Genomic DNA, 20,897 nt, shown 5'->3' on the forward strand with positions numbered 1-20,897 from the left:
GTCGTCATCTTGTTCATGTCGCATCCCTCGCAGCGTTGGGTAGGACGGAAAATGCGTGGTGCTACCGGAAATGAAGGCTATACAGTGACACGAAGCATTCCAGTCCTCCTGTCAACACGCGTTAATCAGCCTCAGCTGCCTATTTAATGCCTGCTCCAACTGTAGACAATCTCTGGTCACCAACAAACATGGCTACTCAACAGGCAATCATCGTCCAAGGCCCAAAGAAGGCCGCTCTGGTCAACAATGCGCCCATTCCCAAACTGCGCGACGACTACATCCTCGTCAAGACTGTCGCTGGTAAGTCTTCAGTTTGCTCCAAAGATCAAGTACTGACTGGTTAGTCGCGCTGAATCCGACTGACTGGAAACACATCGACTTTATCCCTTGCACTGGTTCCCTCGTGGGCTGTGACTACTCGGGCATCGTCGAGGCAGTGGGAAAAGATGTCAAGAAGTCCTTCCGCAAAGGGGATCGAGTTGCAGGTCTCGTGCATGGATGCAACGCAAGCCAGCACCAGGATGGGAGCTGTGCAGAGTATATCGTCGCCAAGGGGGATCTGCAGATCCATATCCCCGACGCGATGAGCTTTGAAGATGCAGCCACGCTGGGGGTGGGCATCAGCACTGTGGGACAGAGTCTGTATCAGACATTTCAGCTTCCTTTTCCATTGGAGACGGAGGATGATCCGCCATCAATCCTTATCTATGGAGGATCAACGGCAACCGGAAGTATCGCCGTGCAGATGGCCAAGATGTCGGGCATGCATGTCATCGCAACATGCTCGGAGAAGAATTCCGATATGGTCCGTGAACTGGGCGCTGATGCCGTCTTTGACTATAACGATCTCGAAGCGGCAGTCAAGATCAGGGAGCATACAGATGATGCGCTCGAACTGGCCTTTGACACGGTGTCGATCGATTCGAGCTCGCGATTCTGCGGCGAGGCTCTGTCCAGCCAGGGAGGGTGTTACCATTCCTTGCTGTACACGACCAGATGCCCTCGATCCGATGTCGATTCCAGTGTCACCATGGCGTACACCCTCCCAGGCGAGGCATACCAAAAGGGCAACACGAAGACGCCAGCCAAGAAGGAGGACTTTGACTTTGGAGTGGAATGGTGGCAGAGAGTGGAAGGATTGCTGCAGGAGGGAAGGATAATCCCGCATCCAGTAGCGAAGAAGCCGGGTGGATTGAAGGGAGTGTTGGACGGACTGCAGATGATGCGGCAGGGCAAAGTGAGGGCGCAGAAGTTGGTATACCGAGTGGACGAAACCGGTTGATTCACGTCGTACAATGAGGGTGATTGTCATGATGCAGGTTACACCGTCATTCATTCCTCGTGCTTGTTGCCTTATCTATTCATACCTCATCTGCTATGATATCAAGATCGTGTGTTACATTCCTTCTACATAGCATCACCAGACCATTGGTATCAATGCATCATAAGGTTTAAGTAGACAACATTCCTATCATCCAACTTCTATACCCATCGCGATGAAAATCCTCTGTCTTCATGGATACGGCACCTCAGCCGATATCCTCCAATTCCAGCTGTCGACATTAATGGAACTGGGCGATCCCAGCTGGGAATTCGTCTTTGTCGATGGCGAACTCGACACTCATGCTGCACCGGGTATTTGCATTATATCTTCTATATCAATCTATACTGACTATCCAGGCATTGGATTCTTTGCTCCCCCTCCGTATCACAGCTACTTGACTTCGTTCAACCCAGACAGCGTCGACAAAGTACACCAATTCATCGAAGAAACCATCGAAGAACATGGCCACTTTGACGGGGCCATCGGATTCAGCCAAGGTGCATCTTTGATTCTGTCTTTTCTACTTGAGAATGCAGCCGCTGGATCTCCTCTGCCCTTTCAATTCGCAGTGCTCTTTTCATCCACGCCTCCTTTTTCAGGGGACGTCAAATACGCCGATCACATCATCTCTCAAATGGGCGAGAAGGACCAGGACCAGATCAGAAACATCCCCGATTCAGACCTCTCAAGCCTCTCGCCCCTCGCTCGAGATGCATTCACAGCAGCATCCAAGGTCGTCACCGCCACTGCCTCGATCACTGAAATCCCCTACTCGGACTTTTTCGACAAGGACGATCTGCTCGATCTCCCCTATGTCATCCACCCAGACACCACTGCAGCTCGCCTGCCTATCCCCGTCGTGCATATTTCCGGGAAACAGGAGCCAGCTCTGCTCCGAGAGGTGGCTTCAATCACACATCAGTTCTTTGATAAAAACCTCAGCAAGACCGTCATCCACACGGGTGGTCACGACATTCCTCGCTCACCGGGTGATGTCCAGCGGGTCTTGTCGGCGATGGAGTGGGCGATTGAGACGAGCAAATTGGCTCTAATGTGATACTAGGAATAGTTATGAATCACATCATATGCATATTCTTGCATTGTCATACTCAAAACACATTCCAAGACGGCCACAACTCCGTATAATATAGACGATTGTGGCTGTGCAGCAGTAAATCCACCAGAACTCCCTCTGTGATATGCCAAGCTCAATATATACTGAAACTGCGATGCTCTTGGCGCCGCCATTTGAGACATCCACGCCTGCCGAGATATTCCGCTGTATACAATATTTTCTCCAGTCAATCGAGTCTGTAACGATGCCCAGCGCTGCCAAGATGAAGGTTGTTCCGTCGATATTAACTGCCTGTATATATAAACCTCACCATTCTGTCTATCCAATGTCTTCTCATCAGCTATTCAGAGCTCACCGTCAAAATGGTCAACTTCAAGTCTCTCCTCCTCACCGGCTGTCTCTCCGGACTGGCCCTCGCTGCTCCTTCGGCTACTGTCAAGCGTGCTGCTGTTGACGATGTACGACCCATCATCCTCTATACTACATGTCAGAATACTGATGATATAGACTGCCCCCGGCTTCGCCAGCCTCAACGGCGGCACCAAAGGCGGCGCTGGCGGAACCACCACCACCGTCTCCTCGTACGCAGCCTTCACCGAAGCCGTCTCCAGCGATGATGCAAAGGTCGTCATCGTCAAGGGCAACATCAAACAGGAGGCCAAGCAGGTCAAGATCGGCAGCAACACGAGCATCATCGGGCAGGACGCGAATGCCGTGCTGGAAGGGTTTGGGGTGCTCGTCAAGAAGAAGGAGAATGTGATTATTCGCAATTTGGGCGTGAAGAAGGTGTTGGCGGATTATGGTGATGCTATTGGTGTTCGTATGTACCCCTATAACTTCATCTATATCTATAGCCTCAAGATACTAACAAGAGCAGAATACTCCAACAACGTCTGGATCGACCACTGCGATGTGTCTTCCGATCGTGACCACGACAAGGACTACTACGACGGTCTCATCGATGTAAGCACCTTCACCCTTCCTCTATACAGTATACTAATACTCATGAACAGCTCACCCACGCCGCCGACTACGTGACCGTCTCCAACACCTTCGTCCACGACCACTGGAAAGCCGTCCTGATCGGCCACTCCGACAGCAACAGCGACGAAGACACCGGCCACCTCCGCATCACACTGAACAACAACTACCTGTACAACCTCAACTCGCGCGGCCCGTCCTTCCGCTTCGGCACCGGCCACATCTACAACAACTACTACGAGGACGTGAGCGACGGGATCAACACCCGCCAGGGCGCGCAGCTGCTCGTCGAGTCGAACCAGTTCGTGGGCTCGAAGAAGCCGCTGTACTCCACCGATGGAGGATATGCGGTTGCCAAGGATAATGACTTTGGGGATGGGGAGAATACCGCTGACGAGGGCAAGCTGACGAGCGTTGAGTATAAGTATGATCTTCTTGGGTCTGGAAAGGTGAAGAGTGCGGTTGTGGGAACTGCTGGACAGACTCTTACTTTCTAGACAGTCGAAGAGGTGGTGAAGTAGCGAATGAGAATGTGAATGTGAGAATATGTGTCTAGTCACTCTATCTGGGTATATCATACATACAGCTACAATGCAAATTAAGCGCCAAACCCTATCCTATCCTATATACACCCCATCCATACCACGCCTTGCCTTGCTCATGCTATGCAAACAATCAATGAATCTGAATCAAAGCAAAATCAAAAACTACGCTTCTCAAACGAACACAACGACTCCGTCGGCCCCGGAATATTAATCTTGGTCGCGTCAAACTCCCACGCCGCTTCTCGCGCATCTTTCGAATTGCGAATATGGAACGGCAACGTCCACTCCTTCAGTCGGCCCTCCAGCAGCCCCATGTCTTTGTTCTTCTCCCACATTCGCCGCGAGGCTTTGAACGCGTTGTTCACGGTTTCGCGGCGGATGGTTTCGTACGCTTTGAAGACTTCGGAGAGGGGTTCGTGCCGGTAGCGGGCGAGGATGCGGGAGAAGAGGATGGCGTCGTCGAGGGCGTAGGCGGCGGATTCGTCGCGGGGTGGCATCTACTATATTAGCTATGTTTTTAAATAAAAGGTATCAACGTACAGCATGGGCAGCATCACCGAGAAGGATGGCTCGGCCGGTATGCCATCGAGCGCCCGGCCGGACCTGGTACACCGGGTATAACATCCAATCCGACTGCAAGCTGGTCATTTCTTTAATGCAAGGGATGGCGGATTTGCCGAATCGATCGCGCATTTCCTCCCGCAGCGTATTCTTAATCACATTTTGTGTTCTGTGGTCCTGTCCCGGTTCAATTTTGTAATGAGGGAGAAGGTGTTCGTCGAACTGCACAATGGCCGCCGCAAAGATCTGATCACCGTCGCGGTCGCAGAAACTCGTCAGCAGCGACCCATGGCGGGAGATGTTCATCGCAGTCGAGCGGAAGTGAATCGGCGAGGAGATCGAGCTGGCCGCAAGGGTTGTCTGCAGGAAAGAAATGCCGGTATATTCAGACGGCGCTGATGGATCGATCCACTGCGTTCTGGTGGCCGAGTGCACACCATCGCAGCCCAGGACGAGATCGCCCGTTGCGGACGTCCCGTCGGAGAAGAAAAGCGTGGCTTCACGGGCATTCTCCTGCCCATGAGCCAATTTCTTGCCATACACGATCTCGACATTGCGAGTGCGGTCGACGACCGTTAACATCGCCAACGAGAGCACAATCCGCATCACCCTCCGCCCTTTGTATCCGCTGAACCCATTGCCGTGGTTATCGGTGAAGTCGAGGTTGCCCAGCGACCTGGCCGTGCGGATAGAAAACAGCTCAATGGCATCGACATCGGCGCCGCCTTCTGCGCCGAGTTTGTCGAGTTCGTGCAGCACGCCCAGCTGGTCAAGATGGCGCTGGGCCACGGGGGTGAGGTTGATGGCGCCGCCCGAGGTGGAGAGGATGTCGTGGCGTTCGAAGATGGTGATTTGAAGATCGGGGATGAAGGGGGTTAATTCGCGAGAGAGCGCGAGAGCACCTGCGATGCCGGCGATGCCAGCGCCGACGATGAGGATTTTCTTAGGCATGATTCATTATGTTTCAGTAAGGAGAGAGGGAGAGGAAAAAGTAAGAGTGTTGGGAGATAATTTCAGGAGCGAGATTCGGCCGGAAGGCCTCTGTTCGGCGAGGGAATGGAATCAAAGGAATCAAGTGAATGAATCGATGAATCGATATCTTTCGCTTCTTTTCTCTTTTTCATCTTCGGATCAGAACTTTATTTTTAAATTCGCTGGATTAATTTAGTCGCTGTTAGTGCTGGTTTAGTGGTGGTTAGCCTGCAGAATCAGTCGTCAAGAGTCGTCAAACCCCTATAACACACAGATTATGGCCTCTCCGCGGTGGCCACTATTGCCACCGGTCGCTTTAGCCGCTCTATCTTCTTGTTTGCAATGACATCTTTGGTCTTGTTTCTGTGTCTATGCATGTCTTGCGAGCCGTTCCGCGTGACAGACGTCAATTCTTCCGACCTATCACTTATATCCCCATTAATTACTCCATATGTATATACACGACGCGAATAATCTATGATCTATCCAAAACATCCTGCCCACGGTTTACCCTCCAGGTTGAGGTCAAACACGTAAACGACACCACGGCAAACAAGGCACACATCCCCGCTGCGACTAATTAGCACCCTGTAATTCCCGGGAAATGAAGCCATCCACTTACCCAACACGCTGCTCATCTCGTAATATCCAACCTGGTCCACTAGCATCCCGGCGATAATGGGTCCGAAAAATGTTCCCAGTGTCCATCCCATGCTGGATATCGACAGCGCTCGCGAGTAGCCGCCATTGGGGCCGAAAATGCCAGGGTGTTTCGCCTCCAGATCGCCAACAGTCACTGAATTTAGATGAGCACGGAGTTCGGAATACGAGCTGCTTACGGCGGTGGCCGTTTTGCAGCCAGGGGGAAATCAGGGGACTTACGAGTAGCCTCCATCGTCCCCGCACCATTCAAGAATACCATCATTATGCCAATCCCCGTCATGGCGATCGCATAAATCACCCGTCCTCGATCTCCTTCGTTGGCCCAGGGGAATCGGTCATCCCCGGGGATACCCCCTAGCCAGACCAACGGGGCAAGAGTTGCAAAGCCCAGCGTGGTAGGGTCGCGTGTTCCAACACGATCCTTCAACCACCCGATAAACGGCGCCAGGACCATGCCTGGGGCCTGCAGTGCAACAAACATCAACCCGGCCGGCATGCTGCCCCAGTTGAAGGCATCACGGACGTGTAAAGGGAGCGTGGCGTCGAAGCTAGAAACTAAGATCGCAAACATGACATAGCACAGTGCACCACCGAGGAAACGGCGCTGGCTGAAGAGACAGGCGTAAAAACTCCAGCCGGTCTTTTCCTCTGCCAGTCCGGTCTGGGGGAGGAGAGGGTCCTCCTCGGAGTCGGAGTTCTGTCCACTCTCTGTACAAGTCAGATGAATCCTCTGGAATAATTACGCTCAATCCTACCGTTCTTCTCACGAGGCCTCTCCAGCATCAATAACCGAAGCACGATATCGATAAGCAGGATGAGAAAAGCGCTCGACCAAGCCAACCAGTATCCGCCCACCTGGAACAGAATCCCAGAAACCATGGGTCCAGCCGACGTCCCTGCGGACACCGCGACCGAGATAGCCCCGTACGTCTTGCCCATGTGCTCCTGCTGCACATTGTCCGCGATGGTCGAAAAGCCCACCACCCAGATAATCGTACTAGCGACCGCCTGGACCAAGCGACCGGCGAAAAGCGCAAAGGCTACACCTCGTCAGCGACCGTGTAACCAACCCTCTCCACCGAGTATAAGAACCTACTAGACATCGAAAGCGCAATACAGAGCGTACTGCCCAGCGCAATGACCAGCGCCCATAATAACAAGCCTCGTTTGGAGCCCAACTTATCCGCAAGATGTCCGACCGGGGTGCTGAGGAGGACCGAGATACCGGCGCTTTCGGAGAGTAAAGCGAAACTCAACTTTTGGGTGAGAGAGACGTCTAAACCAATTCGAGATTCGAGAACGTAGGGAAGGATAGGGACGAGGAAGGTGTAGAGAAAGGTATCTGTCGGTCGGGAATCGGTAGTCAGTAAGCAGATAAGGAGCGACAGGGGAAGGGAGAGAGAATACCAGTAAACAAAGCCATGGCCATGGCCGAAACGATAAAAACCGGCGAAGACCGCCATCGGTAGCCCCATATTGGCTGGGAGGAAGCAGTCACCATCATGGCTGACAGTGGTGAAGATGAAGAAGATGAAGGAGAGGAAAGAAAACACGTCGACCGCGGAGAGCATCACGTCTAAATCCTCCGCCTGGCCGCAGACACGGATTCAGCTCTGCGACTCCACCCGAGGCCAGCTCGAGGGATTGCCTGCAGTGGCACGATGGATCATGGATTGGATCCTGGCCAGAGAGGAATAACCAAATCATCATGCTTGTGGCTGCCAACATGCAGGCTGCATACCCAACAGAGGAGGATCGGCAGATCCGCCGAACTATTGAAGCTGGGGACGAACAGGCGGTCTTGCTGCATCGACAGGATGATGCTGTTAGGTTATTGTTAGATTAATTATGGGCATGCTGGATGTGATTCGATATCCAGTCGTTTATCAGTCTATTTTGAGAGCAAAAGAGATTGGAACAATCAAAGGATCAGGATGGTGGCAAACGCCAACTCGACTCGATCCCTCGACGCAAGGGAGAACTTCCCCTCATCAAGATGATTCCGGTGTTACATTCACCATTGAGTCTATTCTCGTATGCATCCGAGATATCCCAGCCAGTATATATAATAGGATTGTCTGTGGTGTGTATCTGCAGCAGGCATCCTATTGATCTGGGGACATGACATGGATTATTACTTCATGCTTGCATATTATATTACTAGGATATTCTTAGCTTCTGTACTACTAGAAGTCAATGGAATCCTTTGATACTGTGCATAAAGAGTTGGTAAATAGAATATGGAGTGAATGTGCCAATGGACAGAATATATCTTTGCAGTCAGTCGGACAATATCATTTATTCCAACTTTTCAAAGCCTACCAAATTACTAAAATATCTTCCCTTATCAGCAGCCATAATACTGATCATAATCTGATAAAACTAATTCCATATTATCAATCAATCGAAGACTGCACAATAGCCTCTATGCCCCGCCATCATCGCTCCGTATCTATAGACACCTTCCATTTGTATATCTAGAACACAGACAACAGAACCGTCCATTCCGAGTCGCCGCACAACACCGCATGTTCCGAGTAGCCAATCATTGCCCCTCCGGAGAAAAAGTCTCATCTTCCGAGACAGCAATCGTTGTTATAAATCCAATCCAATCCTGATTCCATCGACTCTACTTCAACTTGACTCAACCTATTCCATCGACTCGACTCAACTTAACTCAGCTCATTCAATTGCATCATGTCCGATCTACCCTTCTCCTGCGCTGTAGTAACCGGCGGCGGCGGCGGCCTAGGCAAAGCAATCGCATCCTACTTCCTCAGCAAAGGCAAAAAGGTCATCATCGCCGGTCGCACCGAAGCCACTCTCCGCGAGACGGCCAGAGAGATCGGCGCGACAGACTACTTTGTCCTGGACACAGGCGTGACCAGCCAAATCCCGCCATTCATCGACGCCGTGACGAAGAAATACCCCGACCTGGACTGTCTGGTGAACAATGCAGGCGTGCAACGACCTCTGCACGCGCTGAACGACGCACCGGCTGATTACCTGCAAAAGGCAGACCAGGAAATCGACATTAACATCCGCGGTCCGATGCATCTCACGCTGGGCTTGCTGGAGCATTTCAAGAATATTCCCACCGGGGCAATGGTTATCAACGTCTCCTCTATCCTGGCGTTCGTTCCATTCTCTGTCATCAACCCAGTCTACAACGGGACGAAAGCATGGCTGCATTTCTGGTCCATGACGCTTCGTTCCCAGCTCTCTCGAGCCGGATACGAGAAGATCAAAGTGGTTGAGATTGCGCCTCCATCTGTGGGGACGGATTTACATCGTGACCGGGAAGATCCCGATGATAACAAGAAGGACAAGAATCCGAATGCGCTGTCGGTGGAGGAGTTTATGGAGGTTGTCTCTGTGGGATTGGAGAGGGGAGATGAGGTGATTGCACCGGGGATGAGCGAGGGGATTGTCAGCAAGTGGTATGAGGACTTTGGGGGGCTTTATGAGCGTTTGTCTGGGGGGAAGTAGATTGAATAAGAATAATCATATAGCATAACACATATCAAGAAGCATATATATCAATAACACATAATCATCTCGTCTCCTGGTGACACACAATCCGCCACTCCCCATCAGAAGCTTGACTCCATGTCGTCGACCCGATGGCACGATACTCTCTTTCTCCCCTCGACGCATGGATTCTATACGTGACTGTCCCCGCCATCAGATCGATGATGATAACACGGACTTCGCTGAGGGAGTATTGGTCGAAACGATGAAAGGGCGGCTGGAGGGCTTTGCTCAAGGACGGCTCGGTGTCGAGAGTGAGGATGGGCATCTTGGGGAAGATCATGTTGGCGTCTGGATTGCACAGTTTCTCGACGGCAGGCCCTGGATCGGCCGAGGTGAGAGCCGTCCAGAGAGCGCGTTCGCGGATGAGGAGGTCGTCGCGGATTCGTTCGTGCATGGGGGCCATCTATACTCATTAGTATAGAAACTCACATAATGATAAGAACATACTGTAAATAGGTTGATACGTTGATAGACTTGAAAATGACAGACAGTAGTACCATGGTTTTATACATCAGACCACCTGACGTCATGGGCGTTGGCACACGTGCATGACGTGATGGCGATCGCTGGCAATTCGCCGACAACCAATGCGAGCCTGGGATTTAAATGAAGACACCGTTTCGACAGCCAGGTGCGTCATTGTCATACGACAGGCCCATGTGTCAGTCGACCATGGATGGGGTTGTTGTGGTTGGGATGGTCATTAAAGTTAATCATGTTGATTAAGTTTGGTGGCATTTGACGTGTAGATCAGATCTCTATCAGTTATTAATGTAGAACATATAGTATAGAAGACTTAAGGTAAATAAAACAGATGATATGAATAGATCATGCTGTATAATCACTCGACAGTCATGTCAAACTGTCAGTCCTGGCCTGCCTATATAACCAAGATTATTGACAGGGTTACCGGGTGTAAAATGGACCATTGAAGAAGTTCCCATAAGTATCCATTGATAGACATAGTGGTATTTACTTCCATACTGGCAGTACTCTTAGTCTCTATTAAATATTCTAATAAACACTTAAACACAGTCAATGTTACACAATCTTCAATGAGGCAGGAATCCTCTGTAAGGGAATTGTGAATACATCATCCAATGTGTGCTATCTTATAGAATATATTCATGCTATCATATGTATTTTAAACTCGTATAATATATCATCAATGCTACCTTGATATCTTTATCTCTATCTTCACTTACATAGTATATTCAGGAACAATCATAATGGAGATAAGAATCTTCCGATAAGACCCACTACATCCACCAATCAGATGGCATCTCCACCTCTGTCCAATCTAAATATGGCCAATCACAGCGCTTCCCCTCTTCAAAATCGCCGATCTTTCCTATCTTGTCTGTCTCTGGCACCATTTCACCATCGGATTTCGTCGGCATTCTCCGCTAGAAAATTCAGTGCTATAAAGCTCTTCTCCTCAGAGGAATTGTTTCTCTTCTCATCAGCATCCTCACCATGAAGTTCCTCCAGTCCGTCACCAGTTTGCTGCTTGCTGGCTGCTCGCTGGCCTGTGCTGGCCCGACTCCCGGCCATGCGGCCGTTCAGCCCAAGCACCCCCACAAGATTGCGCCCAAGGTGTTTATCATCTCCATGGTAGGTCAATTGCTTCATAAACACGAATACACACTCACTCTTTCAGTTCGAACCCGAGGCTGAAGTCTGGTGGGGAATTCCCGAGTTCAACCTCCTCGCGCACAACATCACCGTCCCTGGCGCTTCGCCCCTTTTCCCCGATGTCTACTGTACTGCCGATTACAGTGTCTGCCAGCTCATCACTGGCGAAGGCGAGATCAATGCTGCTGTCACTGTCAACGCCGTCGCTTTCTCTCCTCTGTTCGATCTGCGTCACACCTACTTCTTCGTCGCTGGTATTGCCGGTGTCAACCCCAAGATGGCCACCACTGCGGGCGTCATTTTTGCCCGCTACGCCGTCCAGGTTGCACTGCAGTATGAGATTGACATCCGTGAACTGCCCAGAAACTACTCCACTGGATACATCCCCATGGGATCGACCTTCCCCGACCAGTACCCCCAGAACATCTACGGTACGGAAGTGTTCGAAGTCAACGCCGACCTGCGCAGTCTCGCCGTCTCGTTCGCCAAAAAGGCCAATCTGTCCGACACGGCCACGGCCAAGGCTTATCGCGCCAACTATGCCACTCAGGATGGTGTTTTCAAGGCGGCTACCGAGGGCCCCTCCGTCGTGGAATGCGACGTCGCTACTTCTGATGTCTACTACAGCGGTCTGATCCTGGGCGATGCCTTTGACAACACCACCACCCTCCTCACCAACGGCACAGGCAAGTACTGCGCTAGCGCCCAAGAAGACAACGCTACTTTGGAAGCCCTCCTGCGCTCCTCCGCTCGCAACCTGACCGACTTCTCCCGTATCATCGTCATGCGCACCGCCTCTGACTTTGACCGTCCCTACCCCGGTGTTTCTGCGAGCTACAACCTGTTCAACTCCGCCGAGCAGGACGGCTTTACGCCCGCCATTCAGAACCTCTACGTTGCGGGTATCCAGGTTGTTGAGGGAATTCTGGCCGGATGGAACTCGACCTTCGCTGCGGGCGTTAAGCCGCGCAACTATGTGGGAGACATCTTTGCGACCCTCGGTGGTACTCCTGACTTTGGACCCGGACGGGCCGAGGCCTTGGAGGGCGCTGGGGCGTTGAAGAAGCGGGGGATGGAGAGAAAGATGCACAGCCGTGCGAAGCGATCTTAATGTATTATTATGTGTAGATAGATATGCATGAATAAATAGACAGCATTGGATATGTTGAATGTTACACTGGATATAGGCTAATCTGCTAAATGGATGCCGATCCCTGTTTGATGCGGGGAAACAATACTCAATAAATAGCATCCCATCAATTCCTTCCCCTTACCTACTCTACTCAATCATATTCAAATCACCATGTATCTCCTACTCCTCCTAATAACATCCTCCCTCGCCTCGGAACTAACAGTCAACACAACCAGCGGCCCAATCCACGGCTTCTACAATGACACCACCCAAACCGTCCGCTCATTCCTCGGAATCCCCTACGCAGAACCCCCAACGGCATCCCATCGCTTCCTCCCAGCAGTCCCAAAAACATACTCACCCTCCCCATTCAACGCATCGTCTTTCGGACCGACATGTCCGGGTTTATACACCTTCTCCAATGAGTCGATCTGGTCTGTACTACCCTACCTACCATGGAACACGGATAGTATGAGCGAGGACTGTTTGTCGCTTAACGTGTGGGCGCCTGCAAAACGCCACAAGAGTGGTAAAAGGGATGGAAAAGCAGCCGTCATGATGTATGTATACGGGGGCGCATTCACGCAGGGCAGCACGGCAATCCCATTCTACGATGGGAGTAATATCGTCAGAGATAATGAGGATGTGGTTGTCGTGACGTTTAATTATCGGGTTACGGTCTTTGGGTATCCGAATGCGCCGGGTGTGCGGCAGAATGCTGGGTTGTTGGATCAGGTATGATTTCTCATTCATCTACTGTGCAAAAGTCTGATAGATATGTATACAGAGACTGGCAGTGGAATGGGTGCAGCAAAACATCGCTAACTTTGGTGGTGACCCATCTCGAATCATGCTCTTTGGACAGTCTGCTGGTTCGGCTTCGGTGGATATTTATGCTCATGCTGTTTGTCCATCTCTATCACCCATATATACCCATCTAATGATGACAGTACCCCGATAATCCAATCGTCCACGCATTTGGCATGGAATCCGGCGCAGCAAACATAATAACCAGCAACGACACCACCTACCAGAACTGGGATAGACTTTCTAAAGCTCTCGGCTGCGGATCAGGCAGCGAAAGTCTGGAATGTATGCAGAAGAAGCCATTCGAGGATATTCTGGATGAAGTATCAGGTGATTATGAATTTGCACCGCTGCAGGATGATATCATCGTGTTTGCGGATTATACGAAGAGGAGGGCGGCAAAAGTTGTGAGTTACTCCATCTGTTTGATAAATGGTGAATATGAAGCTAATAAATTGACTAGCCTACTCTACTTGGTGGAACTAAACGCGAGACAGCCGCGTATTTCAACCTGAGTTCGGCTTCGATTAATGAGACGTTGGAATTTGCTCAGACGCAGACTACGTTTAATTGTCTGATCCAGGAAGCTGCTTTGTATGTCTCCTACACTGTGGATGGAGGTATGCTGACTCTGTAGACTACGATATAAGCAGAATATCCGAACCTGGCGATATCTATACCACGGTAACTGGAAGAATCTATCTCCAACAAGATGGCTGGGTGCATACCACTCGAGTAAGTTGATCCATCAGATATTGAACTATACTGATTCTATAGGCGATGTCCCAATGGTATTTGGAACATACAACAAAACCACCGCTAGGGTTCCCTCTTCAGCAGAGCAAGTCAAAAGCAGTCGATATATCCAGGGTACGTACACTCTAGTCTGATATATCTACTTACTAATAATCAGGCGCATGGGTTGCATTTGCCAAAGACCCGCAAAATGGACTGGAAACGTATGGATGGCCTCGATATAATCCTGATGGTAAGTTTTGTCTATCCAGATGAAACTGTATACTAACTATTCAGAAAAAACATTGATCAATCTTGCATTGAATAATACCATCTCTGCTGCCTTTTCATCGGCAAAGAACTGGGATAGTCACTGTGATGGATCTTCATATGTTGCTTAACTGTACATAATCATCAGTTCATGGAATTGAAAATCTCCAATGGAAATCCATCAGCCAGAGCCTGATACCCCCTAACATTCGGATGCAAATGATCCCCAGAATCATACTCCTCAGCCAATACATCCAGCTGATCAGGATCCCTCAACATCTCATCAAAATCCACCACCGCGTCAAACACCCCACTCGTTCGTATCCACTCATTCACCCGCTGTCGCGTCTTTTCCCTTTCTGGATGTGAATACGGCTGGACATATGAAGCATTCGAACTAGTCCCGAATGGCGTAATCGTACCACCAAACACTGGGATGTCAGCCGCGTGCAGACGTGTCACGATTTGCTGATATGCAACAATCAATCTATCTCCTATCATTGTCTGATTGTATTCATCTGCAGCGGTTACGCCGATATCATTAACCCCCTCAAAGAGCATCGCATAACGGACTCCGGAGTGAGCGAGGATATCCCGATCAATGCGACTGAGTGCGTTAGGACCAAGGCCGTCTTTTAACACCCTGTTTCCGCCCGCTGCTTGGTTGAGGATGGAGATGGAGGATGTCTCAGGGAATGCTTGCATTCGTGTGAGGAGGAGATCGGGCCAGCTGCACTTATTAGTTCTGCATACTAATAGGGGCAAGGGAGGGTACCGGTTATTTCCATCCGTGTCACTCCCCCGTCCGTCGGTGATGCTATCCCCGATTATGGCAAAGGCAGAGGTGGAAGAGGGGAGGAGGGCTTCGACGGCACTTATATAGTACCTGAATTGTTAATATCATCTTGTATAGATGGAGTAGATGACCTCACCAATGCTCAACACTCATCGCATCCGTCAAATTCACCTTCTCCACGAAGTTCCCCCTCGCCATCCACGACGTTGTCCGACTTCCCGGATGCGACGTAATAGCACCACCATCCTGCCCATCCCGTAAATACAAACTCACCATGAGCTCCGACTGTGCTTGAACTGGAAAGTCAATCGGATCAGAGACTGCCAGTGCACCAGTCGGTATGATGATGCCATTATCCCCATTAAAGGTGAGTTTCTTTACAGTTTCCGTGTCAGACAAGCTTGTTCCTGGTTTCTGGTGTTGCGGGAGACTAATAGTAACATTTGAAATGGGAAGATCAGCAAGACCGAATGCGTTGGAGAAGCGAAGACGGATGGTAGATGTGTTTTGGGTGAGGTGGATTGTTTGGCGGATTGTCGTGTTGGCGAAGATGGTAGATGCGTTGAATGGGGGTGGAGGCAGGTTATCAGGTTCGGTCAGCTGGGGCATGGATGTCCATATGTCGACCCAGTGAGTATTTGGGAGGGCTTGGATACAGATGAAGAAGAGGAATATGAAAAGGTTCATTTTGTTGTAGTTAGTTCGTATGCCAATGGCAATTGCGGGGAAGACTGCAGTGGTCTATATACATAGAGTGATAGCCTAAATGGGTAAATATCCATGCTATACTCTATGGAGTATTCTCCGCATCTATAATTCTGTTCATAATTATTTTTCCATCTGTGAACTGAATAACTTCATAATCTTGATCCGCCTAGCTGTTCTATTCATTTCTTTCTATATGAGTCATCTTTGCCAAGTGTTTCTCGTATCAAGATCAACCACCATCGAGTTTCATACAAGTGACCGACACTCTCTGAATCTGTGTTAGACATGGCTTCAAACGACTCTCCACTGGCATCCTGGGAGACTTTCGCTCCTTCTTGGGATGAAGGCATGGGAGATGAAGGAAATGAGTATTTCCGCTTTCTAGAACTTCCCATCTTGGAGAAGCTGCTCAATCAACTAGAAGGATGTCGTGCTATCGACCTTGCAACGGGAAACGGTCTTGTGGCTCGCTGGTTGGCCCAGAAAGCTGCTTCTGTCATCGCAACCGACGGCGCAGTGTCGATGATAGACCATGCAAAGGCACGAACGGACACTTCCCAGTATGGGGGCAAGATATCCTTCCATCGCCTCGATGTCACAAGCCAGTCATCTTGGGATAGTTTCATGGCGAGCGATGTTTGTCTCGTGGTTAGTTCACCATATGGCGTGCAGAGAGATGTTAATGCATCTCTTGCTAGGATGGCGGATTCGATGTGATCGCCATGAATATGGCTCTCATGGACATTCAGGATCTGGAGCCATTGGCAAGATCTCTGAGACGACTGCTCAAACCGAACGGCTGGTGAGTGCTGAACACAAGTCTGAATATTTGTGCAAACTCATATCCATCTCTAGCTTCGTTGCTACTCTGCTTCATCCGCTATTTTTCACCTCCGGAGCAGCTCGACAGATCGTCGTCCACGAGTCACCAGAGACAGGTCAGCGAATCGTCGACCGCTCCATTGTGATGCGAAAATACCTGAATGTGCCCCCCGCGAGGCAGTTGGTGCTGGAAGGACAAACCCAATCGCCGGCATGTGACCAGGAACCTTTCCTATCCATTCAACAAGACTAATAAAGGCAGTACGTGTTTCATCGGCCGTTGAACCAACTCTTTGCCCCATTCTTCCAGGCAGGTCTCGCTCTGGATGCACTCGAGGAGACCAATTTCGACGAAAGCTTTCGTGATCCCCTCCGTGAACACGCAGCGAGGAATTTTACCGAATTCCCGAAAATCCTTGGCTTCAGGATGAGGCCGGTCTGATTTTAGATGGACGGGGAATATCGGCTGCCTAGTGGTATAGATAGTCAGTATTAGGTGGCATGGTAATAGGGGAATTACTCGTCTATACAGTGCAATAGCCTAAACGGTAGATATACTCATAGGAGTATTTCTCCGCAGATAATCTCTGCATAATTATTCTCATTTATGAGTGAATAACTTCATATTCCCGTCAGCACGGAGCTATGATGCTATCTCCGCCAACCCCGCCTTTCCCCAATCCTTATAAATTCAACACAACACCACCATCAGTTTTTCACCCACCAATTTTGTATCAGGAAGAAAATGCCCTCCATTATCCAGAAAGAAAAAACAGCCCTCATCACCGGCGCCGCTTCAGGCGTCGGTTTCGCCATTGCCAAACTGTGCCGCGAAAAAGGCATGCACTTGCATCTGGTCGACATCAACACTGCCAACCTCAACAAAGCAAGGGGGATTCTGGAGCATATCAACCCATCGCTGAAGTTAACGACACACACGCTGGATGTCACCGATCAGAATGGCTGGACGCGTATTGCTGCAGCTATTGACAACCTTGATCTGGTGGTGTTGAATGCAGGCAAGGGATACAAGGCATCAGGGCAGGCGGAGAAAGGCAGACTCACGCCATGGGAAGATCCAGAATACTGGAAGAAGGTATTATCCCTGTCTATATTAGATGAAAAGAAACTCACCAACAGACCCTCGACACCAACGTCTTTGGCGTGCTGTACGGCATCTCCGCCCTCCTGCCCATCCTCAAATCCACCTCTTCTGCCAAATCCATCGTCATCACCGGCTCCAAACAAGGCATCACCAATCCCCCCGGCGGTGCAAACCCAGCCTACAACGCGTCCAAAGCAACCATCAAGAACCTAACCGAGCATCTCGCCCATGATCTCCGGTCGGATCCGTCTACAACGCACATCTCCGCCCATTTAATCATTCCCGGCTGGACGTGGACCGGGTTTATGGGGAATGTTGGGCCGGATGGGGGTGTGCAGAAACCGGCGGGTGCGTGGGATGCGCGACAGGTTGCGAAGGAGTTCGAGGCTGGACTGGAGAGGGGATCGTTTTATATTGTTTGTCCGGATGGAGAGACGGATAAGGCGTTGGATCAGGCGAGGATGAAATGGGGAAGTGAGGATGTGGTGGAGGATAGACCGGCGTTGTCGCGATGGGATGGAGAGTGGAAGGGAGAAGCAGAAAGGTGGATTCAAGAGGAGGCAGGGAGGAGAAGATAGAGATAACTTCACGATAGATAAGTTGGAGATAGAGAATACGAGATAAGCTGCAATGCAAGGGCCTCGTGGATCGCCGCATTCGTCTGTTGGAAAGATGCGGAGAAGGCGTGGGGGTTTCTGTCACTGAGTGAGGTATTGCAAATTGCAAATTCATGAATTTTAATATAAGCAGATGGTAGCATTTGAAATTGCAAAAGTCATATGAGATGATGATTCCGGATTAGGAACTTCTGACCGTCCAGATATTCCTATTGGCTCTGTAAGATCCCTGGTATCTGCAATAAAACGAACAGAGTTGAAATTTGATTTCCTTGATTTCAGCTGGATTGAGCAACCCTAGCTACCTTACTGCTTGATGCGACCTTGTTATCTAATGTTGAAGAAGAAGACGATGATGATAAGACATTATAATGCAGCCCATCCCTTGCTATCCCTGCCCTCCTCTTCCCTTCCATTCCTCTTTGTCTTCCATTCTTCTTCTATCCGAATACCAAAATGTCCCAAACCAGTCTGCCTCGCGATACCAAGACAGTAGAAACCGTCCACGACGACGTCACCAAACCTGTCAGTGAAGATGTTGGCGTTGTCCGGGTCATCGATCACAAAGCAGAGCGAGCGCTGTGTCGTCGATTCGACTTTCGCCTGCTTCCTGTGTTGGCTTTTATGTGTATGTCTGTCTGTCTATTTATTTACATCTTACTGACTCTGTAGATCTCTTCAATGCGCTTGATAAAGGAAACTTGGGAAATGCAGAAACAGAAGGACTCAGCGATGGTAAGTCATCCATCCAACCTGAATAGCATCATCTAACCACTTCAGATCTCAACTTCAAACCTGGCCAGTACAACCTGCTGCTGTCCATCTTCTTTATCCCATACGTCATCTTTGCCCCTCCCTTTTCGATGATTGGCAAGCACTACAGTCCTGCCCGTGTGATGCCTATCCTGATGTTCTCCTTTGGTTGCTTCACTCTTCTCTCCTCCTCCACCAAGAACTTTGGAGGCATTTTCGCTCTTCGCTGGTTCCTGGGCATGTCTGAAGCTGCCTTCTTCCCTCTGGTCATCTACTATCTCACCACTTTCTACCGTCGAGGCGAATTGGCTCGTCGCCTCGCCATCTTCTACGCAGCATCCAATATCGCCAACGCCTTCTCCGGCCTCATCGCCTTTGGCGTCTTCCAGATCAAACACTCCTCCATCCCCAACTGGCGCTATCTCTTCATCATCGAAGGAGCTGCTACTGTTCTCCTCGCCATCTTTGCCTTCTGGTATCTCCCTCGCAGTGCCGCAGAAGCCAAATTCCTCTCTGAAGAAGAAAAGGAACTTGCCTTCCACCGCATCCAGGTCGACTCCAGTGCCGTTGTGAATGAGAAATTCAGCTTCCGCGAAGCCATCGCCATCTTCAAACACCCTACGACCTACGTCTTCCTCGCTATTGAAATCTGCATCGGCGTCCCAATCCAGAGCGTTGCCCTCTTCCTCCCTCAAATCGTCGAACGCCTCGGCTATTCCACTGTCAAGACAAACCTCTACACCGTCGCTCCCAACGTCACCGGCGCGGTCATGCTGGTCATCCTCGCCTTCTCCTCTGACGCCGTCCGTCTGCGTTCCCCCTTCATTGTCCTCGGCTTTCTCCTCACCTTTGCCGGCTTCATGATCTACGCCTCCATCGACGACGTCCAGGCCGAGATCCAAGTCGCCTACTTTGCCACCTTCATGATGACATGGGGTACATCCGCCCCATCCGTACTACTGAGCACCTGGTACAACAACAACATCGCCCACGAAGGCCGTCGCGTCCTCCTCACCTCCATCGGCGTCCCCCTCGCCAACCTGATGGGCCTAGTAAGCAGTAACGTATTCCGGGCTAAGGATAAACCAAAATACATGCCCGCCTTAATCACAGTCGCTGTTTTCGGCGCCTGCGGTGCATCCCTCGCAGCGTTACTGGGCACTTACATGTGGCTGGATAATAAACGTCGCGATCGTCGCGATGGAGTCAAAGTCGAGGCACGGGATATTCCGACGGAGCGATTGAGAGATGGGCCTTCTTCGCCTGAGTTTCGCTGGTTTTTGTAATTATTGACCGGTTGGTTATAGTCTATGATGGTATGAGTTATGTCAGTTATGCTAGTTGAATACGACCCACGATGCTTATTTCTCCGCGTTTCCCCGCAAAATGTAACGTGGGGGTCACTCGATCATCATTGATGCTGTGACCTCATTTCGTAGCCGAGGATGCTACTGTCGCTTATGAGCTGTGCATTTCTACGTCAATACAAATTTAAATATTCTATGCTGATGACAAGTCTTTTCTGGTAACCGAATGTAACGATCAGTCATATTTACTTGATGCATGTCTTGTGCCATTCAGATAAGCGAGACTACTTGTAAAGTACCTTTGACTGCAATGTGACATATCGGTGAATTCAATTCGGATTTATTTCCCACTCTGGGATGATACTAGAGTGTGTTCAAGGTGAAGAAGTACTTTTCGTCTCCAGATGAGACTATTGCTCTTAAATCTACGTAGGCATAGAACGTTTGTAACTTGGGATGACACTTATTTCTGGTCTTGAGCTATGTATATCTGTTCAATTATTAGATACTACTGCTATTTATCAATTCTCCGTGGTAGTTCACGTTTAGCGATGC

At 50.1% G+C, this 20,897-nt stretch overlaps 12 protein-coding genes across 12 annotated transcripts; 8 read left to right on the forward strand and 4 right to left on the reverse strand.

Annotated features, from left to right (window-relative positions):
* Positions 1 to 188: 188 nt before the first annotated feature.
* Positions 189 to 2,381, forward strand: ASPWEDRAFT_69484 (uncharacterized protein; the record flags this gene model as incomplete). The annotated part of the gene is made up of 5 exons (XM_040839050.1): positions 189 to 300; positions 345 to 1,255; positions 1,320 to 1,391; positions 1,554 to 1,635; positions 1,681 to 2,381. The coding sequence occupies 5 exons, from the start codon at positions 189 to 191 to the stop codon at positions 2,379 to 2,381; spliced, it is 1,878 nt and encodes a 625-aa protein (XP_040687349.1).
* A 380-nt stretch (positions 2,382 to 2,761) lies between these two features.
* ASPWEDRAFT_52110 (pectate lyase family protein) lies at positions 2,762 to 3,877 on the forward strand (the record flags this gene model as incomplete). The annotated part of the gene is made up of 4 exons (XM_040837704.1): positions 2,762 to 2,857; positions 2,907 to 3,219; positions 3,277 to 3,362; positions 3,413 to 3,877. The coding sequence occupies 4 exons, from the start codon at positions 2,762 to 2,764 to the stop codon at positions 3,875 to 3,877; spliced, it is 960 nt and encodes a 319-aa protein (XP_040687350.1).
* Positions 3,878 to 4,080: 203 nt separating this feature from the next.
* Positions 4,081 to 5,437, reverse strand: ASPWEDRAFT_113952 (FAD-dependent oxidoreductase; the record flags this gene model as incomplete). The annotated part of the gene is made up of 2 exons (XM_040828448.1): positions 4,081 to 4,422; positions 4,466 to 5,437. 2 exons carry the CDS (start codon positions 5,435 to 5,437, stop codon positions 4,081 to 4,083), a joined length of 1,314 nt encoding a protein of 437 aa, XP_040687351.1.
* A 458-nt stretch (positions 5,438 to 5,895) lies between these two features.
* On the reverse strand, positions 5,896 to 8,048 carry ASPWEDRAFT_41527 (putative MFS multidrug transporter). The gene is made up of 6 exons (XM_040835578.1): positions 7,529 to 8,048; positions 7,218 to 7,463; positions 6,877 to 7,161; positions 6,341 to 6,829; positions 6,081 to 6,254; positions 5,896 to 6,028 (listed from the first exon to the last, which is right to left on the reverse strand). Exons 1-6 carry the CDS (start codon positions 7,623 to 7,625, stop codon positions 5,934 to 5,936), a joined length of 1,386 nt encoding a protein of 461 aa, XP_040687352.1. The 5' UTR covers positions 7,626 to 8,048; the 3' UTR covers positions 5,896 to 5,933.
* A 770-nt stretch (positions 8,049 to 8,818) lies between these two features.
* Positions 8,819 to 9,610, forward strand: ASPWEDRAFT_173116 (uncharacterized protein; the record flags this gene model as incomplete). The annotated part of the gene is made up of 1 exon (XM_040831023.1): positions 8,819 to 9,610. The coding sequence occupies one exon, from the start codon at positions 8,819 to 8,821 to the stop codon at positions 9,608 to 9,610; it is 792 nt and encodes a 263-aa protein (XP_040687353.1).
* A 64-nt stretch (positions 9,611 to 9,674) lies between these two features.
* On the reverse strand, positions 9,675 to 10,155 carry ASPWEDRAFT_52113 (nuclear transport factor 2 family protein; the record flags this gene model as incomplete). Its single annotated transcript, XM_040837705.1, has 2 exons — positions 9,675 to 10,058; positions 10,153 to 10,155. The coding sequence occupies 2 exons, from the start codon at positions 10,153 to 10,155 to the stop codon at positions 9,675 to 9,677; spliced, it is 387 nt and encodes a 128-aa protein (XP_040687354.1).
* Positions 10,156 to 11,086: 931 nt separating this feature from the next.
* On the forward strand, positions 11,087 to 12,557 carry ASPWEDRAFT_156899 (purine-nucleoside phosphorylase). Its single transcript, XM_040829718.1, has 2 exons — positions 11,087 to 11,269; positions 11,316 to 12,557. Exons 1-2 carry the CDS (start codon positions 11,132 to 11,134, stop codon positions 12,399 to 12,401), a joined length of 1,224 nt encoding a protein of 407 aa, XP_040687355.1. The 5' UTR covers positions 11,087 to 11,131; the 3' UTR covers positions 12,402 to 12,557.
* A 36-nt stretch (positions 12,558 to 12,593) lies between these two features.
* ASPWEDRAFT_52115 (uncharacterized protein) lies at positions 12,594 to 14,365 on the forward strand (the record flags this gene model as incomplete). The annotated part of the gene is made up of 8 exons (XM_040837706.1): positions 12,594 to 13,157; positions 13,210 to 13,326; positions 13,373 to 13,636; positions 13,693 to 13,823; positions 13,867 to 13,964; positions 14,007 to 14,099; positions 14,143 to 14,217; positions 14,262 to 14,365. The coding sequence occupies 8 exons, from the start codon at positions 12,594 to 12,596 to the stop codon at positions 14,363 to 14,365; spliced, it is 1,446 nt and encodes a 481-aa protein (XP_040687356.1).
* Positions 14,366 to 14,378: 13 nt separating this feature from the next.
* Positions 14,379 to 15,717, reverse strand: ASPWEDRAFT_28891 (SGNH/GDSL hydrolase family protein; the record flags this gene model as incomplete). Its single annotated transcript, XM_040833198.1, has 2 exons — positions 14,379 to 15,120; positions 15,167 to 15,717. 2 exons carry the CDS (start codon positions 15,715 to 15,717, stop codon positions 14,379 to 14,381), a joined length of 1,293 nt encoding a protein of 430 aa, XP_040687357.1.
* A 306-nt stretch (positions 15,718 to 16,023) lies between these two features.
* ASPWEDRAFT_52117 (class I SAM-dependent DNA methyltransferase) lies at positions 16,024 to 17,002 on the forward strand (the record flags this gene model as incomplete). The annotated part of the gene is made up of 4 exons (XM_040837707.1): positions 16,024 to 16,374; positions 16,437 to 16,540; positions 16,594 to 16,767; positions 16,819 to 17,002. 4 exons carry the CDS (start codon positions 16,024 to 16,026, stop codon positions 17,000 to 17,002), a joined length of 813 nt encoding a protein of 270 aa, XP_040687358.1.
* A 303-nt stretch (positions 17,003 to 17,305) lies between these two features.
* On the forward strand, positions 17,306 to 18,243 carry ASPWEDRAFT_112689 (SDR family NAD(P)-dependent oxidoreductase; the record flags this gene model as incomplete). Its single annotated transcript, XM_040828349.1, has 2 exons — positions 17,306 to 17,656; positions 17,701 to 18,243. The coding sequence occupies 2 exons, from the start codon at positions 17,306 to 17,308 to the stop codon at positions 18,241 to 18,243; spliced, it is 894 nt and encodes a 297-aa protein (XP_040687359.1).
* Positions 18,244 to 18,643: 400 nt separating this feature from the next.
* ASPWEDRAFT_41540 (putative MFS transporter) lies at positions 18,644 to 20,545 on the forward strand. The gene is made up of 3 exons (XM_040835579.1): positions 18,644 to 18,910; positions 18,955 to 19,017; positions 19,063 to 20,545. Exons 1-3 carry the CDS (start codon positions 18,739 to 18,741, stop codon positions 20,319 to 20,321), a joined length of 1,494 nt encoding a protein of 497 aa, XP_040687360.1. The 5' UTR covers positions 18,644 to 18,738; the 3' UTR covers positions 20,322 to 20,545.
* The last annotated feature ends 352 nt before the right edge of the window (positions 20,546 to 20,897 follow it).

The sequence above is a fragment of the Aspergillus wentii genome, assembly GCF_001890725.1.
Source record: "Aspergillus wentii DTO 134E9 unplaced genomic scaffold ASPWEscaffold_5, whole genome shotgun sequence".
In the NCBI taxonomy this organism is placed as follows: domain Eukaryota; kingdom Fungi; phylum Ascomycota; class Eurotiomycetes; order Eurotiales; family Aspergillaceae; genus Aspergillus; species Aspergillus wentii.